The 19,999-nt window shown below is 45.6% G+C and overlaps 1 protein-coding gene across 1 annotated transcript in view; it reads right to left on the reverse strand.

Annotated features, from left to right (window-relative positions):
• Nucleotides 1-7,439: 7,439 nt before the first annotated feature.
• Nucleotides 7,440-19,999, reverse strand: part of RUVBL1 (RuvB like AAA ATPase 1) — a 31,351-nt gene continuing 18,791 nt past the window's right edge. The window contains exons 7-11 of the mRNA XM_020981193.2: nt 19,166-19,229; nt 18,275-18,473; nt 13,316-13,418; nt 9,450-9,541; nt 7,440-7,854 (exon numbers count right to left, since the gene is read on the reverse strand). Of these exons, the coding sequence (XP_020836852.1) occupies nt 7,695-7,854; nt 9,450-9,541; nt 13,316-13,418; nt 18,275-18,473; nt 19,166-19,229 (618 nt within the window). The 3' untranslated portion in view covers nt 7,440-7,694. The remainder of the gene's footprint in view (nt 7,855-9,449; nt 9,542-13,315; nt 13,419-18,274; nt 18,474-19,165; nt 19,230-19,999) is intronic.

The following is a 19,999-nucleotide window of genomic DNA, read 5'->3' on the forward strand; positions in this document are numbered from 1 at the left end:
TTAGTAGCTGGGGAAGACCTGGAAAGGCCTCCTGAAGAGGGTGGGATTCAAGATGAGTCTTGAAGGAAGACAGAGAACCCAAGAGGCTGAGTGGAGGGAGAAGGGCATCTCTGGGGACAGATAATACAAAGGTACACAAATGTGTGAGGAAGTGCACATAGGCCAGTGCTGCTAGAATTTAGAGGAGAGTAAAATATAAAAAGACTGAACAGGTAAGAAGGGGTCAGGTTATACAAAGATTTAAGTGCCAAACAAAGAGGTTTCTTTTTGATCCTAGAGGTAATAGTGGCGAACCACTGGAGTTCATGGAGCAGGGGGGTTGACATGGTCAGACTTAAGCTTAAGAAGAATTATCCTGTAGCTGAGAGGAGGCTGTGTTGGAGTAGAGAGAAAATCGACGCACAGGTCTAGGCAAGAACTGAGAAGAGTGGCAGCTTTGTGAGTGGAGAGAAGGGGAATTGCTCCAGACATGCTATGAAAGCAAAAATGACAATGGATTGAACGTGTAGCGTGAGCGAGAGTATGGAGTTGGGGATGATACCTAGGTCTGCAGGCTTGGGCTCCTGGGGAAAAGGTGGCATCCTACACAGTGATAAGGAAGCTGGGAAGAAGGGAAGGTGCAGGAGGAAGTGGAGAAGAATGACATCTGTTTTGGACATCTCAAGTTTGAGATATCTCTGGAATATCCAGTTCAAGAAGTTGGCAATGAGGTGAAGCTCAGGAGAGAGACCAGGGCTGGTCACGCACTTCTGGGAATCCTCTGCATGGAGACCAGAAACTGAACTCATGGGAACGGGGTTCACCAAGCAACATAGACCAGAGGGGGAAGAGGACAGAGGGCAGAGCTTTAGGGGGACACCACAGTTAAGGGGTGTGACATGGATGATGAATCAGCAAAGAATATGGAGTAATAATAGTCAGACAGGAGAGTGATTTGAAGATGAAGTCACGAAAACCTAGTGGGAAGAGTGTCAGATATTAGAGAGAGGTCAAGAAGGATGAGGAAAGGCCACGTAGATTTGGCGACAAAGAGATCATTGGTAACTCTGGAGAGAGCAGTTTCAGTTGAATGATGAGGTCAAAAGCCAGATTATGTAGGAATTAGAAGAGCGGTTAAGGACAACAGGTGGCATGGCTAGGTGGCACCATAGTGCACAGAGTGCTGGGCCTAGAGTCAGGAAGACTCGTCTTCATGAGTTCAAATCCAGCCTCAGACACTTCCTAGCTGTGTGACCCTGGGTGAGTCACTTCACCCTCTTTGCCTCAGTTTTCTCATCTGTAAAATAATCGGAGAAGGAATTAGCAAACCACTCAGCATCTTTGCTAAGAAAAGTCCAAACTGGGTCATGGAGATACAACCGAATGACAATACAAGGACAATAAGCAGAGGCACCAAGTGTGCAATTTAGCCACCGAAGAGACAAATGGCACAATCACTAATGGGGATGGTTGGATCAATGGAGGGTTGTTTTAAGGATGGGGAAAACACGGGCATGTTTGCAGGCAGCAAAGCGGGAGCCAGGCCATCAGGAAAGATTGAAAATAAAAGAGAGAATAGTGATTGGTGATGGGGGCAATCCACTGCGAAGTCGGGGGCGGGGGTGGGAAACGGGAGCACGTGAATGTAGTGCATCACCCACCATCATTTAATGCATTCCTCTTACGTTCCCAATTCTTTGCCGCGATGAAAAAAGATGGGTTTTTGTCTTGTTTTTGTTGTTCCTCTTTCTTTGATCTCTTTGGGGTATAGGGCTAGTAGAAAGCTATCCCTACTCTTGATCCCTTAAAGACAGGCATCATGGCATAATGGGAAGAATACTGGATTTGGAGCCAGATGTGGGTTTGACCTCTGCTCCTTATGGTCTGTGCAACCTCTGGCAAATATCTTAACCTTTCAGAGCCCCAGATTCTTCATTGGCAAAAAGAGGAAGTTGTACTAGATGATCTCTAGAATGTCCCCTCCCCCTGCCCTTCCCCAACTAGCCTACCTCCTTTTATAGCCATAAATGTCCTCCATGATGTCTTCTGCAGCCATCTGTCACATGTCGTGGTTGGTTAATAGGCTGCAGCCCATTCACGTCCATCCTGGCGTCTCTCCGTTGGTTCTTCGGGTTACCTTCAGTTTTGAGTCTGATACAGGTACATATTTTATAGCCATAGAATATTGCTGGGAGAACATTAGGTTGATGACCCAACCTAGACCAAGTGGACCAAGGATGGGGTACCCTTGTCTATTATTAGTAAGACGATGGCATCATCTAAGGACCAAATAGGCCTGATTGAGTCTGAAACACTGGAGTCTATATTGGGTTATAGAATGGATATCTCTAGTTGCTTCTGGTCCTAGAAGTCTCTATGTGTCCAGATCATAAGGACGGATAGGTTGTGGCAAGTTTTGGGGATACAGAAGCCAATGGAATGTAAGCTCTTTGAAGGCAGTCATTAAGCACTATATGTTTAGTCCTGTGCTAGGACTGGGGTTACAAAGAAAAAGCAATAATAATGCCACCTCTCAAAGAACTTACATTCTTATGGGAGAGACAACAGGCACGTAAATTGGTACATGTGAAATAAAATATAAAGTGGATAGAAAGCAGCTATAGAGGGAAAATCCCCACTAGTAGGTAGGGGTTCAGGAAAAACTACCCATACAGGGTGAGCTAAATCTTGAAAAAAGCCAGGCATACATATATATGGAAGAATGGGGATAACTTCTCCATTTAAATTAAAAATATTTTATATTTTTTGGCTTCTATAAGATCAAGGAGAGCAATAATGATAGAATTAAAACAGGACAATGAACAGAGTGAAATAAAACTTGTGTGGGAGTCGATGTATTGCACTGGGATTCACCTAATGTGGTGAAATTTAAAGCCATAGGATCTAGAGGTGGAGGGTCATTAGAGGTGATGTAGTCTAAGTTCCCCATTTTACTGAGAAGGCAACTGAGGCCTAGAGGTGAAGGGAGTGTAGGCTCGAAGCCAGTGTCAGACTCTAAACCTAGGACTCTTCCTCCTACCTCATACATGTTACCTCTCCTTGCTTGGTTAAAAAAAAACCCAGTTGAACAAGTAGAGGATGAGGTTCGTGCAGAACTTATCTGGTATGTACCCAAGATGGAGCAGGGACTAAATGACCATAACCTAAGAATCCACTGAAATGACTAGGGATGCTTCTTTTGGAGAACAGACTGAGGACTCCATTGTCCTTAAGTATTTGAAGGGTTAACATGATTTACTCTGCTTGGTTGCAGCAATGGATAGAAGCTATGAAGAAGCATCTGTCAATACAGTAAGGAAACAGCTGTCACTGAAGGAGCTAAGTAGAAGCCAGATCTTCACATGTAGGAGAGTGTTCTCCCCCTGTTGTTAGAGCTCTATAGATCATCCAATCTTGGACTTAGAGCTGGGAGGGGCCTCAGAGGCCCCTCATGTTCTAGATGAAGAAATTGAAACTAAGGTTCAAGGTCTTCCCCAAGGTCACACAGCTAATAAGTGGAACAGTCCAGAGAAGAACGCACATCCCAAGACACTTTCCATGGCACCATGTTGACAGATGGGTGGTAAGCATTGGTAAGGCCATTTGGAATCCTTTAGAGCACCGGTGTCAATCTATGGTGGCCACAACACTCCAAAGCACCTCAGAAACCAGATTACAATGTAACTGGGAAATAAAAAAAATGTAAAAATGCAATAAAACACAGAAAATATTATATTTTTAAACTGAGTCAATCTGTGGCAACAGGTATCCTTATGTATGGATTAGAAAGTCCCCATTTTCTATTTGAATTTGACACACAGCTTGGGCAATCTAGCTAACTGCTAGGGGCAAAGGGGGGCAAGTTACAGGCCCTGCCCTCAAGGAGTTTACAGTCTAACAGGGGAGGCAACATGAAACCAAATATACACAAATATGCCATATACAGGACAAATAGGAAATAGAATTAAGAAGGGTTGGGAAAGGCTTCCCGTAGGAGGTGGGATTTTAGTTGGGATTTAAAGGAAGCCAGTAGGTAGAGATGAGAAGGGAGAGCATCTCAGGCATGGTGCACAAGCCCCAGAAAATGCCTGGAGCCAAGAGATGGATTGTTCATGGATCAGCCAGAAGGCCAACACTGGATGGAAGAGTACATACATGTTGTGGAGTGAGGTGATTTACTTACAGAGCAGTGACTTTGGAAAATCACTTCGTGGCTAAATGGAGGACGGATTGGTGTCAGGGAGGCTTAAAGAGGGGCAGACCCACCAGCAGGCTACTGCAGTCATCCAGGCATGAGGTGATGAGGGCCCATACCAGAGGGGTGGCAGTGTCAGAGGACACAAGCAGGTATTTGGGGAGACGATACAAAGGTGACGTCAGAAGGCCTTGGTAGCAGCTTGGATGTGGGAGAAGAGAGATCATGAGGAGTCCAGGATGGCGCCTAGGTTGAGTGACTGAGGGACCGGGAGGATTGGCATTGCCCTCTACAGTAAGAGGGAAGGGAGGAGAGTTTGGGTGATTTTAAGAAAGGTTTTAGAACTGTTTGAATGAGATGTTTTGATTGTTAGTTGGAAATGGGACATTGGAGGCCAGCAGAATAGGTAGATCTGAGAATCATGAGATGGTGATTAAATCCATGGGAGCTGATGAGATCACCGAGAGTAGAAAAGATGGCCCAGGACAGAACCCTGAGGGACACCTACAGTCAGAGGGTGTGACCTGGGTGAGGATTCTGGCAAAGTAGACAGAGAAGGGGCGGTCAGACGGGTGGGAGGCCTGAAAACCTACAGAAGAGCATATTAAGGAAGATGGAGTGATCAACAGTGTCAAAGGTTGATCTGACAACTAAGAGATCACTGCACCTTTGGACAAAGCCGTCTTGGTGGAATGATGTCCAAAGCTGGACTGTAAGGGATTAAGGAGAGAGTGAGAGAGAGGAAGTGAAGGAAGGTCTGTTTTTTCATCTACAAACTGAAGGAGTTGGAGTAGACAGTTCCTTCCATCCCTACGGCTATGAACCTATGATCCAAAGGGGACAGAGCACTGGAGGATTGAAAGACGTCTCAGAAGGTTTTTATAGCAAGACGTCATTTCTGGATGCAATACCTACCTGGGATCAGGGTAACAGAGCGATTTTAAAAGGTGAAATTATATATCATAATATATTTTGCCCTTAAAAAGGAAAAAAAAATCAGTGCAACTAAATCTGCAGAGACCAACCCCAGCTAGTAAGGGGACGGGGCATTTACCTTAAGAAAATGGAAGACAGGGATATAAGGCAATTTCACCAAAGAGATATGGACTGGGAGGCAATCATCTTTCATGTTCCTTTCCCAGCACACATCTATATCGTGTCGCATTTGCATAGGAGACACGTAGCTGGGATTTATGTGCCTATGTCTGGCTACATCAGCTCCCAAACGGGCTTTCAGTGATGCCTGAAAGGAGATCTGGGGCTCCAGAGCTTCCAACACTCAGCCGCTTTCTCTCCCCACCCCCTACTCCCCCCACTCGGTCCAGCTTTAATATTAGAACGATTTTTCACATGGGAGCTGAAATAGTACAAAATATGGGTCTGCTGTAATTGTTGTTAGATTACGTGTCATCCTGATAAGATGTAACAAATATTTTCCTCCCCACCGGGGTCTGTTTCCCTCCTGGTAATGGATGGAGAAACTTCTCATAGTCTGCAAGGAATCGGTCGTAAAAACTTCTCCTGGAAGATTAATGTAATAATCACAGGCCCTCCTGGGAAACAGGGAGAACAAAATTAAAATAATACAACCTTCTTCTGTGTCCAAAACCAACGTGCCCCGTGTCTGAGCTCGAGCTCGAGCCGCCACCCAGGAGGGTGCACCTGCTGACAGCCTTATTGCTGATTGGAAATGAGCAGAGTTTCAGGAACATTTTTGAGTACCTCCACTATCTTTTGTCAAGAAGATGACGGCTATCGCTTTTGACACGAAATAACTCTGTGGGGCATCGCTCTACTGGCTGGAGAAACATTTCATCTCAATGGAGACATTTGATATTTTGGGTTTTGGCTAGAGATTGTTTTTTGCAAGGTGTGAATCAGAATCTGAGCCATGATTATGGAGGGCTAAATAGCCTGGAAGGTATTATGGAAAAGACTTGGGCCTAAAAATCAGGAGGCCCCGTTTTAGTCCTGTTCCTGAAGCTGAACAGTGGCATGACCTTGGGCCAAATCCTGTCACCTTTCTGGGGCTCCATTTCCTTACCTGTGAAGTGAAGGGGGTGCCTCAGGTTATGTCCCTTCAGTGCTAAGATTCAACACTTAGAGGACAGTTTGATTTTTTTTTTTAAAGCCCCAAGAGGAGGACAGTTCTTACGGATAACATGAACGACAGAGGCAGGACATTCCCTTCCCAAACTGTGGCCACAGTCAAGCTGAGCCTCTCCAATTATCTTTGGGAATACTTTCTCAGCAGTACTTGGGTGCACTTCACCCATTCTTAAAGGCAAATTTTTCTTGGAAATGAAGCAGCATGCTTTCCTCTTAGAAAACACATTCACAGGGCAGCTAGGTGGCGCAGTGAATAGCAAACTGGCCCTGGAGTCAGAAGGACCTGAGTACAAATTTGGCCTCAGACACATAACACTTACCAGCTGTGTGACCCTGGGCAAGTCACTTAACCCCACTGCCTAGCAAAAAACCAAAAAACCCCCACATTCACGTTTTTATACATGGTGGCATTTTTTATGTCTTAAAGGCCACTTTCTTCACTAACCTCTGAGGAAGGAAGCCCAAGCCAGGGAGTGCCAAAGTTCAGAGATGGCAGGGTCACCGATCCACAGCCACCCAGCAGACTCAGGCCTGCCATCTCCAAAGATCGGGGCACTCGGTCCACCTCTGCTGAAGGAGAGTAGGCCCCCCCAGTCAAAGTGAAGGCAGCCCTCACTGGACACTCTGATATAATCCCTAAACAAATGCTCTCCACGGTTTGGGAGTGGGAGAGTCTCTAATTATGTGAAAATTATAAGTGCACTAGGATTAAGGTAATTTATAAACCTGTTTGTGAACGAGGCTAATGCCCATCTGGTCAAGGCGATGAGGACAGACGGAAAATAAAAACCACCCAACAAGTAGTATTCTTTGTGTGCTAACTACAACCATGCCTAGGCATGCACGTCAGAGCTGGGCAACAGAACTGTTGGAGTATGTAGGATCAGGCCTGAAAAGGGTTTCCTGGGAAGGAGCCCAACTTCTCAAAGGATATTTGGCTCAGTGAGAGTGCTGGGGAAGGCAGACCACAGTCACGGGGTGCTAGAATACCTCAACCCAAACCCAATAGCTCATGAGGGTCTGTTTTTCAGTAAGCTTGATCATGGTCTGCGTGGCTACTTTCAAAATGAAGTTTCTTCTTTCTCTGTCCTTTCCAACTGAGGAATGAAAAGCCTAGAGATCTTTTTCTGTATAGAGAAAAGCAATTTAATCAAAATAAACTAAAAAGATTTATTAGAAGATATTCCAGGTGAAGGGTGAAACACTGCAACTATGAGAGAAGATATGATAATTTTAAATTAATCGTTCCACACAAAACCGATAATATAGCTAAGTGAACACAGACATTAAGTCCAGAGGTTTCTCTGCTTCAGAAATATCCATCCTCGTGTCTTTGCTGTTTTAGCAGGCCAGGGCACATTCTTGGTGTCTTTCCACTTCAACTCAAAAGGGTTAAGATGCAACCATCATTTTACTTCATATATTTATCCTGTTGATCAGCTAGGATTTTGGCTGAAGACTTGGCATCATAGAAGAGTTCATTAATTTCTTCCACATGTTCCTTCTCAATACTGTCTTTCCCATTGATCTTGGCCAGCAGGTTGGCTGGGGTCAGGAGTTGCACTGAGTATCTACAGCAAACAGGGTAAAACAAAAGATGAAAATCAGAGAATGATTCCCCCCTCCCCACTCCCAATCAAACCAAACACCACATGAGTTCAAGTTTTCTAACAACTAGAACTGAAGTCTTTCACAGAGATGATCTGTATGTAACTTGTCGGAAGTATGAAGGGGCAGATCTGGGTCGGAAATAGGCCCACCAACCGATTTAAGGGCAGCGCTGACAGCAGACTTCTCTTCCTTCCGACACGCTTGCTCCCTTCCCCCCCAGGCACTTCTGGTGCCTGATATTCCACAATTACATCCTTTTTACTAGCTCTCAAGCCTCCTTGTTCTCTAAATGTCTCCCATGAAAAGTTTCAAATCCTTGTGCTGGGGACATGCTAACCATCAGAGACAACACATTAGTGGGAGTTAGCTGACAGACAGGTACCTGAAGGCTCCTCTTCCTTGGAATAGGCCAGAGGGTGGGCTAGGAAGAGTTTGCAGGGAGAAGGATCCTGAGAGGGGAGATAAGGGAGGGCCAGGGACAAACTTCACTAATTAGCAGCTGTGAAGAGAGCCGACTAACCCTACTGTCATTCAAAGTATGGCAAACACTTAGCCAGCGTCCATTGGTGAGGTGTTTTGTTCCCCTCACTTAAAAACGGAAGCTTCTCAGGCACGGGAGAGACCGGTGTGTCACCTCTCAGGGCTGTGGTGGGGATCCATGGAGAGGATGGCTGTAAAGCACTTAGCACAGTGCCTTGCACAAGGGAAGCGTTATATACAAATGCCAGCTATCATCATTTTGATGTGGGGTGCTTAAAACCACTAATGACTTATGTTAATAAATGAAGCCAACACCCGCCTCCCTTCATCTGGACAATTCCAGTCTCCATACTGCCCTATATAATCCCTCTACCAATTCACTGTGCATCACACCGTACTTATCTCCACTATAAAAAAACAAAAACAAAAACAAAAAGCCACCAAAGCGTGGCCAGAGAAGTGAAGGGCCCTGAGCTCCTGGGAGCTGTCTGGCAAACACCAAATGGCACAATTTCTAAAGTCTTGCACGCAAGCAAAGCTCTACAAGAGGAGAACAGCAGGAATAAGTCCTCTCACAGAGCAGTGAGATCTAACTCATTTGCTGAAAAACAGCCCACATGCAAATGTCCCTGAGAGGAAAAACAGGGCCCTGAGCTATGGCCAGAGGCAGTCTGAAGGGTCTAACTGCGAAACGAAGGGTGCTGGCCAGAGCAAGGTCCGTGGTCACCAGGACACAGCTACGTCCTTGCTTGGATGTATTCCTGTCATATCCACATCAGATTTAGCAGGACATGGTTAGGCAGACCCAGAGTAAAGTCAAGCAAGGCCAGCAGGGTCAGTGGGAGGCTTGAGGCAAAGGATGAAGCAAGTCACACAAAGAATGCCAACATCCTAGACTGTAAATGAGGCTGGCCTAAGGCCACCACTAGGCTCTCTTCTCCGGCAGCAGGTGACTATACTAGCACCCCCTAGAAAATGGTGGGAACAAACACCCACCTTGTCAAACCTTGTTCACTAGGTCCTCAATACCCAGAATAAATCTGACTTTGGGCTGACAGCACAGAACTGGGCTCACCTTAATGTCGTCTTGGTACCAATTTCTCCCAGGTGGTTCAATGCTTCCTCGCTGATGTTAATCCCTTCTGTCTGGGCTCTGATTTTTATTATCTATTAGAAAAGAAAAAGAGGAGTCAACAATGCTCAGGTGTGTTTCCTATGCTTTCACATATTGTTCACTGAGCATTTCTTACGGTAAAAGCCTGTTTCTAATTTGTAAGAGGAAGCTGAACGACTTGGTTTTCCTAAATTCAGAAGAGGCTGAGGACCTTCTGTCTCTCATACACCCGTCTGCAGTTTATGCCAATACTCCACTGCAGCATGAAGAAGACTCTTGGTCCTCAAAAGCTGTGCCAGCACAGGAGAAGATCTGGAAGGCTGGTGACAGGCCACTGAGTAAGGGCCACAAGCTTGGGAAGACCTAGAGGACTGGCAACAGGCCACCAAGTAAGAGCCACAAGTTTGGGAAGGTTTTTTCAACACAAGAATAGCTACTTGGCCATGGATTCTTTCATCCACAACTTGTGACTCTATCGATGGTATGGAAGGACTTCAATCTGTGCACGCAATGACAAAAATCACTGATCTTTTGAAGTATTCAAGGGCAAGATGTGTCTCAATTCACAGAGACTCGAATAAACTGAAACCCTCTTTCAGGACTGCCCACCATGCCGCTTACTCTAAATCACAGGCACCACAGCCTCCCAGCACGGTACAAGTTTTTTAGTCACTTGATAAATAAGATGGTAAAATAAATCAAAAAGTTACTTTCAAAGCTTCAGCTCCCATTTTAACATCACCCTGAGAAATCTAATCTATCAAGCAGAGCCTTAACTTGTTCCAGGCTGAAGATCTTTGTGAAGCTGGAGCTGACGGTATCTCCACTGAGCCGGAGAGCAGGAGGCCATAACAACAGTGGCACAGGAGCCAGGCCGGCGGCAGCGGCAGCAGCATTACCAGCTGAGTGATAAGGGGCAGCCTGGATAATGATGGTGTGTGTTGGGCTGCGGAGATAACTCTGGAACTTCCAGCCTCATATAATACAGGTATTTTTCACTTTGGCAGCTTCGTAAACAAGATATCAAGAAGCACTTGTTTAAATTAAAGACATAAAAACGCACCCAGGGAAGGAAACAGAGAAAGAATGAACCTAAGAAAGGTAGCCCTGGTCTGAAGATGTTCTAGCATGAAGGAGTTTTACAAGGGGACATGAAAGAAGTGTTTGGGGCTGATCAAGCAGAGCACACTTCAACCAAGGCGCATCAGTCTGTGTAGGGAAAGGAACACCAGCCTGGGACAAAGACCTGGGTTCAAATCTCAGCCATCTTCACTATCTGTGAGTCACGGAGCCTCCCTAAGCCTCAGCTTTCTGAATCTGCCAATGAGATAATGATGCTACTTACCCACCTGGCTATGAAAAACATAAAGGGACTGAATACAGGCTGCAGCCCCAACACACACACACACACACACACAGACACACACACACACACAGCAACCACATTTCTACATCATTTTAAGGTTAACAAAACACTTTCTTCACAAACCTAGGAAGCAAATAATCCAAGTCCTATCATTCTTATTTTGCACCTGAGGACCTAAGGTTCAGAGAGGACAAATAACTGGCCCTGACCACATGACCTGTAAATATCAGAAGTGATTCTGAACCCAGGCCTCCTGCTCTTATTCCAGTCTTCTTTCTATTATATCACATTTCTGAACATGGACTGTCTACCAGTCATACGTAGGAGACAACATGGCTTCTAAGAAGCCCACTAACGTATTATGTGATGAGAAGTTCCCAGGTAGTTTAGGGGCTCACTTATTTCTGAAAGAAAAGGATGATAAGCAAAGAAGTCAGCCTAGAATATACTTAAAAACAAAGCCAAAAACCTAAGGACAATCCATCTTGTGAAAATGAAAGCTTGGAAACAGAAAACCAGTTACTACTGATAAACCAAGTCCATATTCACACGATGCCTATGGCACAACCTCAAGTCCCAATTTCAGACTATCAAGTTATGAAGCTGCTATGAAATATCCATCTTAAAAACAGAAAGAACCGCTCACATTGTATGATTCACACATTTGGGACTCTCTCCTGCCAGAAATGAAGCTGCAGAGTGAATCTGGATATTAGATCACTATCTTTCCGTTCAATCAATTGACAATGGAATTTTCCAGAGGCATTGTGTCTGAAATAAGTGATGGGTTTGGTGACGAGCAGGTCCTGGAGAGCTCTTGTGTTCAGACGGAGCTGCATGTGCACACACAAATTTAGTCTATGGTTAAATGGAGTTAAATGAAAGGAAGCTGGAATTTTTTGCCTCACGATCCAAATACTCTTTTACAAGGTGTCAAGACCAAACTCAATTTTTTTCAGGTTCTCTGCCAAGGAGAAAGTCCCACTAGGGCATTCTTTAAAGATGATGTGACTTTATTTAATCCATGAGCCTAATTAAGGCAATGTTCAGAACCCAGCAACTTGCTTTCTGGGAAATACGCTAAATCTGAGGTTTAGCTACAGACATGCCACTGATGCTCCCTGTGCTACCTCCTCCTCATGAGCAGCTCATGGTAATCACAAGAGCTCTTGTTCCGGACTGTTCAAAAATGGACAGTTCATAAATTAGATCTTTAATCATTTAATAACCTACACGGATAGTTTATGAGGGTGTCCAACTTGATAGCAGAGTACACAAGTTATATTTAATAACCAAAAAGCTCCTATGTTAAAATAGCATTAAGGTTATGACTTTAACCAAAGGCAGAAAAGCAATTCAAAATACGAGCTGCTGTATCGTCCTCAGCTCACCATTTGGAACAAAGCGGGGAAGCCCAGGCCAACAGGTACACCAGGCCCAGCTACAGCTGCCATCCAGACTGAACACAGGGCAGAGGGTGCAAACCATAGTGGTCAAACTGTCTAAACTCCCTATCTGCAAAGCACGGCAGGACAATCCACTCTTTGGAAACTGTGTGCTTGTTAATGAATATATTGATTCAACCTGTCAAAGCCTTTAATTTTAAAACACGTTACCAAAACATCTTGGGCTTCCACAGCAAAGAGCAGGTTTCCCAAAACTACACAGCACCCAGGAGAGCCTTTTCTCCCAGAATTCCTTGGCCTCAACTTGGCATTCCTCCAGTGACAGCCTCTCCTCTCCTCTCTTTACACTATCTCCACAAACAACAACCCACAATGCCTCCCCCATCCCCACCCCCCACTCCACACCTTGTGTCCTCTCACAGCACTGAGAATCTAACAAGGGAGATCATCTTTGACAAGATGGATCACAATGGCACCTCAAGACTAGGGCTGAGACTGGGCTCAACAAGGGATGGGGGAAGGTCTCTTCATTGAAATGGACACACTGCCAATATTGCCAACTGAGCGGCCATCTGGTCTAACCTCCACATTCCTCAGAGAGGAGGCAGTGATCCAGAGAGGCTCCAAGACTTATTTGACACCCCACAGGTTTGGGGTAAATGGGCACCTGCACTCAGATCATGGCATTCTGTCCAGTGAAGCTCACGCCTCGTAGAGGGGAACGTCTGGGGCAAACGGACCAACTGGATCGCTGCTCTACTGAACTATGTGGGTGGCTTATGGAGGCCCTAATTCATGACTGATCCAAAAGAGAAGATTCCTAGTTTGTCTTCAAAAAATGTCTCTAAGAGGCTCTGGTCTGTGAAATTGGAGCAGCCTCTCCTTAGGAGATCATGGGATGTCAAGCGCTACAAGGAATCTTAGAGATGATCTGGTATTACAAGCCTCTCATTTTCCAGAGAAGGAAACTGAGGTGTGAAAAGATGTCCTGCAAGGCACGTAGAGTGAGCCTTGGGCAGGGCTGGCTCTTGGGCCCCTAGTTCAGTCCACATCACCTGTTTCATTTCTTGTGGGGTGTACAGCATGGTGCGGATAATCATCACACGGTCCAGAAGGTCAAGGGGAATTCCATGAGGAGAGATCACGTCCTCGGTACCTCTGGAAAAGTCATTTAGCAAGTGTTAATAATTACATTACTCAAGTCTCTTTCAGAAAAATGCAGATGCTGCAAACCTAGGCTAAAGTGTTCACACTAAACACACATCATCTACTCTTTCAGGATAAAGATAAAGATAAAGTCTACACATTCTTCACATGTAGACTGTGGAAGCGCTCCCATTTCTTCACAGAGATATGTGGGTTCTCTTTTATTACCTGGGGACTTTGGGGCTTTGGAGTCAACATCAGCTAATCTGCAAACGTTTATTAAGGGCCTATCATGTGCCAGCCGTTGGGGACCCAGGTAAAAGAGGAAACAGTCACTGCTTTACGGCCGACATTATACAAGTAAGATTTCACTTCCTCAAGGTCAAGGACCACACCACTTTTCTTTCCATCTCCCATAATGTTTAGAATGGAGCTTTCTCCATAACAGACACTCAAACGCTTGGCATGATTAATATGACTAAGAACAATTTACATTAATGTAGTGCTTTAAGGCTTACCAAGCACTGTCCTCACCACAAGCCGTGTGCCTGGCAGGTGCTGGGTGAGGGGGACACAAAGACAAAACAATGAAAGCCGCTGCACTCAGGAGCTTACAATTCTACTGGGGGAGACAACACGTGCACAGAGAATGAGCAAAAAATAAATGCCAGGTGGCTAGGGACAGAGATCATTAGCAATTGGGGGAAATCATATGAAGAAACCAAAGCTCACAAAGGGGAGGGTCCTACCTAGGGGTCACAGAGCTATTAAATGTCAGTCAAGACTCAAACTCAGGTCTTCCAACTCAAAGACAAGTGCTCTTTCCATTGCATCACACAACTGAGATAGCTTTAAATGGCTGGAGCTGGAAGACAGCTCTATTAAGGTTCCTTTTAGCAAAGTGACTGCCAGATACATACAAACTTCCTGACAAATATACAGCACTTCTGGTCCAGAGGACAGGGTCCCAACTCCTCTGGTAAGCTATCCACGCACCATTCACAGACATTACCTCCCTATCAGGGCTCCTCTTGGGAGCTAACTTCACCTAGTCAGCCCAGGCCAACAAATGTGAAGCTCTATGACTCAACAAGTATCATTAGAACTTTGTTAGAAAGTACTAACCAGCAAAGTCTCATTCTAAGGCATGGGAAACTAAGCAACATGGAACATCCTCAACAGGATTCTGTTTTGAAAACATAAATAACTTTGAAATAAATGTCATATTCTATAACTACATATGGGGACAGACTTTCTTCTCAGTGCTGTCACAGAAGAAATGTAAATAACATTATATTTGATGTGTATCATGCTAGCCACAGAATGTCCAAGAGCCACTGAAATGCGAAGGATCTTAGGATATAAACCAACCTCCCCATGTTAGAGATGAAGAAACTCTGGCCCAGAGAAGGAAATAACGCCCAATGTCGCCTAGCAAGTTGGCGGCCAAACCCAGTCGCCTTGACACATGAAATTCAAGACAGGTTGATGCCTTAACGTTCTGCTTAAAATGACATGATTTCAAATTTTGCTCATGACTAGAGAATAGAATATAGTATCTAAAATGTTTCACTGTTCTGATGCCAGCTGGGAAAAAAATTAGTGGGTTCAAAATTTACTAAATGGTTTCTTCTCCCATCCTTAAGTATGTCAGCTGTTATTCATCAATTAAAACAATAAGGTCCACTGATACTTAATGTCCTTCATGAAGGACAGCCATTAACTGGAGTATGAATTTTAAGTCTGAGCTAATTTTTCCTCTAGTAACACGAGGTGCAAGAAAACGGTGTCCCTCCAGATAATACTAATAATAGGGAGACATCACTGGCATGTTTCTTCCGAGTCATCTAGATACATTTCTGTTGCTGCTGTTCAATCGTATCTGACTCTTTGTGACCCCATTTGGGGTTTTCATGGCAAAGATACCGGAGTGGTTTGCCATTTCCTTCTCCAGCTCAGTTTACAGATGAGGAAACTGAAGCAAACACGGTTAAGTGACCTGCCCAGAATCACACAGCTGGTAAGAGTCTGAGGTCACAGGTGAACTCAGGAAGATGAGTCTTCCTGACTCCAGACCTATCCACTGTGCCAGCTACCTACCCAGATTTCTCTTAGAGGCCAAAGCTAAATTTAAGCCATCCTAGTTGCTGGCCCTTGTTTAAAGCTCTTATGACAAACTGCAACCCACAACTTTGGGTCAAATTACCATAACTGTCTGTTGCGAGACCAGAAAACACTGCTGAATGGATTCTTGGAGTGTCTACGTTAGTGGGAAACCAGAAACACAAAATCTTTAATATTAGAGGCAGAAGGAACTTTAAGTAGTAAAACATTTCATTTTACAGATAAGGAAATTAAAGCTCTGCAAATAGCTCACATTTACACAATGCTTTAAATGCTTACAAAGTGCTTTATACAGGAGAGTTCATTTGTGGGGCAGGTGTGGCCCCGTGTGATGTTAACTGACTCGCCCCAGGTAATCCAGACTGGTAGCAGCGACAGGATGAGAACTGACTTGAAGCCAGGCATCTGAGGTGCCAGTGTTCTTTCCACAATATCCTGCTTTATTTTCTAGTCTCCGCAGAGACTTTTGGGTTGACACCTGGATCTCTGGGCTGGCTCCAGACTGGACAGTGAGCTCCTGGCACGGCTTCTCTCTGGCTGCTGCCATCCCTGGTGGCCCCCGACTCCCGAGGGGGGCTGGAAGTTGCGGAGGCTTTCCTATGCAGTCTGAGTCTCATAGCATGTGGTCACCTCCCAGCTCTGGGGTCCTCCCTATCTATGTCTGCCCTTGGTGCATAACTAGCTATACGGAGATGTCCTCATCAGTGGGTGGTAATAAGCACTGAGGACAAGGCCTGGGTGCCAACAGTGAGCCCCAGCTCCCGAGACCTGGACCGTCCTCCAGACATACAGTATGATAGTCTTCTGGCTGCAGGCCAGTCTCACTCACCCCACTCAATGGGGAAAGGACCCTGTGTCCTTGTACAAAACTTTTCTGAGCCTATTTCTCTATTTGTAAAATAAAGAGGTTGGTTAGAATGACCTAAAGTCCTCTAAGACCTCTTCTGCAGGTATGGCATTCTCTAGGAGGAATACTGGAGTTAGAATCTGTGATGGCAGATCCTCAGTGCTCTCCCCAGTCTTCCCAAGAAGTACCAACTGCTGCCCTGGCCACCCGACAGATGTCCTCCTAACCTCTGAGAGCTGGCAGCGGAAGATCAGCAATGAATACCTTGGGAAAAGTCAATGCTGTGGACGATATATAACGAATCACTGTGCTTCTCATGATACCCAACCCTATTCATCTACACTGTCAAAGTCAATCCCTACTGGCTAATGACCTTCTCCAGCATGGGTCTGTCGCTTTTTCCTTGGCATCTCTAAAGGTCTGCCAGAATCAGTTCTAGATTCTTCCACTGATTCATCATATGACTGTGGGTGGGTCAGTCACTTCTCTGGCTTCAGTTCTCTCCTTTATAAAATGAAGGGCTTAATCTAGACATCTTGAAGACTCTTTCAGGTGTTAATATTACAGGATTCATCTAGACCAAGGCCCATAGCAGTCTCAACATTCCTCAATACAAAACCTGCAGGGCTTGACACCAATGTTTTACATACTATGGACAAGGCAGAGTGAGACATCAAGACCCCCAGGGCTTTCCTTCCCAGGTAGGATACAACCAATCCTAATAGAGACACTCCAATCCAAGTAATCAGAGCCAGACACCCATATATAGGACTTGGAATCAGCAAGGTCTGAACACAGTGGTGAAAGGAGATTCTAAATAAAGCAGTAACAAGCTTTTGAAAGCGTCATCCATCATATTCTCCAGCAGATGGCACTCTGCATTCATCCTGCGAAATGTACGTACAAACTGGACAGTGCTACATCACACACAGTAGATATTGACAGCACACTAGGTACTATGCAGTGAGTGTGTGTGTGTGTAGAGAAACAGGAAGAGAGAAAAAGAGAGGGAAAGAGAGAGGGGAGCTGGAAGGAGGGAAAGAGAGGGAAGGAGGGAGGGAAAGATAAGAGAGAGAGCAGAGTGAGGGAGGAAGAAAAAGAGAGCGAGGGAGCGCAGTCACTAGGCTACAAGGATAATCTCCCAGGTTTCCAAATGCTGCAAAGCTGGAAGGCATGCTTTATGTGGGTCCTCTCCTAATGCCAAGCTGGCAAGAAGCTGCTTCTCTTCCTGGAGCCAGCAAAGGCTGCTGTCTGTCCACAATACACCAGTTTTGGAGGAAACGCTCCAATCTAACACTTGTTGTGAGTCCGGTCCTGTCGTGACAACTACCACAAGGACCTGCAGGCTGACTATAAAGTAACACGGCTGGTTTCTTATTTTGAAGGAACATCAGACCTTACACCTTCAAATGTGTATTTTCCTCCCTCAAAAAGTGTCCCTTCGGGAGGCTACACACTAACTTCAAAGATGCTGCCAATTCTCAGAGTATTATGGGAATCCCATCTAAGGAACTGTCTTCAGAGCCAACACATCCTTTTGAATCTCCTCACTGGGAGCAAAGCTTCATTCCTTGTGAGGGCGTTTGTTTTTTGGATAAAGCCAAGAGTTATTTGGAGCCAAGTCTGGTGAATAAAGTGGAGGAACTGAGCTGGGGAATCCCATTTTTGGTCCAAAATAAGATAACTGTAAAGCAAAGAGATTTTTTTTTTCAGGGGAAGGGGGAAGTAGGGAGAGAAGGCTCTGAAAGGAAGAGGTTCTGGTATGTTTCTTTAAAAAAAAAATCTTATGGTTATAAATGTCATGCCTTGCATTCATGCCTGAGACAAAACGTCCCTCCCACATAACGCTTGCCCCTTCCATAGAAACAATGCTTTCAGCCTGGGAAGGGCGTCATACCTGATGACACAGTTGCCCCGGTTGGAAGCGAAGATGACGATGGGGGCGATGGAAGACTCCAAAGCGCGGTGCAGATAGGTGAAGCATTCAATGTCCAACATGTGCACCTCATCGACAAACAGCACGCCAGGGACCAACTCCGCTATGCCTTGGTCAATGTACTTGTTGACCACCTTGTTAATTTCCCCTCGAAGCTTGTCTAGGAGATGGAAGAAAACCCCATGTCACCCCCATTTCTGGAGCACACAGGAGGCACGTGCAGACTGGCCCCTGCTCACACTGTACAGCTAAAGCACCTGAGGCTGGAGGGGTTGAACGCCCGGCCCAGTGTACAACAAGCCATCTGTACTTGTACCCGGGCACTGAGAGTTCAGTGATTTGCCCATGGTCACACAGCTAGTATACGAGAAGCAAGACTGGAGCTCGGGTCTTCCTTATGTGAGGCTGGCTCACTGTCCACTGCATCGTGCTGCCTTCTGGCAGAGGGAGAAAAGGTGCTTATTGAGCTCACAGATTTCTGCACAAAACCAGACCCTCAACAGTGAAAGGCAAAGCGGGATTTGAGGGAACCACACTAAAAGCACTGAGACCCTGTCTGGCTTGAACTCTAATTCTTACAGACATCTTTTAAAACGTTCAAGAATGGGGCAGCTAGGCGGCGCAGTTGATAGAGCACCGGCCCTCAAGTCACGAGGGCCTGAGTTCAAATCCGGCCTCAGACCAAACACTTAACTTACTTACTAACTAATCCTGAACAAGTCACTTAACCCCAACTGCCTTTAAAAAAAAAGTTCAAGAAAATCTCCCCCTCTCCCCAGTTTCCATTATGGCCTTAAAAGGGGAATGAAAAGTAGGTAAAGCCAAGAAGATAGAGACCCCCGGCTTTCGTACCTGTGATTTCGGTCTTCTTTGGCTTCATTAACTGGCCCATCATGGAAAGGATGTCCTGCCCGCCCTGCACAGAATGACAAAGGCAGACAGAAATGAGCAGCTGACCGTGGTTCTGCGTCCTCCAGCATGAGCCTGCACCTGAATAGCCTTGCTCGAAGCTCCTTTATACCTTCTCCATCATGGTCACTGGCCACTAAGTCTAAGTAGGAGGAGCACATTTACAACCACTAACTCTATCCCTCTGCCTCCCAACCAGGTGCATTACCATACCTTGGCAAACAAAAGGCAGCACGATGAATTCTGAAGGGGAAGCTGATTTTGCAGGGGGGTACCCAAACTGTGGTAAGCATAATAGAGGATGGAAATGCGCCTGGAGCTAGCAGGGACCTTACTTGACAAAGGAATGTGAGGCCTTGAAAGGGAGCCTCACATAGTGAGCCAGGAGCTAGAACCCCAACTCTTGGTCCGGCATTCTCTCCACTAGAGCAAACTCATTTTTAGACTATACAGGGATCTCGAAGAGTGCCACCACTGTGGGTCAAGATGTGGCCTTCAGGGACAAACAGGGGGTTAGCAGGGAGAAATCCAGCTCGGCCACTTAGTGCCAGCTGTGTGCCCTGGGCACATGCCTTCAATTTCTCCAAACTACATTCTTCTCATGAGGAAAATCAGGATGATACTTGGGTTCTCCACTTCCCAGTGTGACTGAGAGGAAAGTCTGTGAAGCTTCAAAGGAGACAGTGCCGGACGCCACTGCTCTCATGATCGTTAGAAGTTACTTAGGCTTCAGCTGAAAGGTTTAGAGACAACACACACTAAAATCAAATTCCAAGT

Source organism: Phascolarctos cinereus, unplaced genomic scaffold, assembly GCF_003287225.1.
Source record: "Phascolarctos cinereus isolate Bilbo 61053 unplaced genomic scaffold, phaCin_HiC Scaffold_4;HRSCAF=312, whole genome shotgun sequence".
Lineage (NCBI taxonomy): Eukaryota > Metazoa > Chordata > Mammalia > Diprotodontia > Phascolarctidae > Phascolarctos > Phascolarctos cinereus.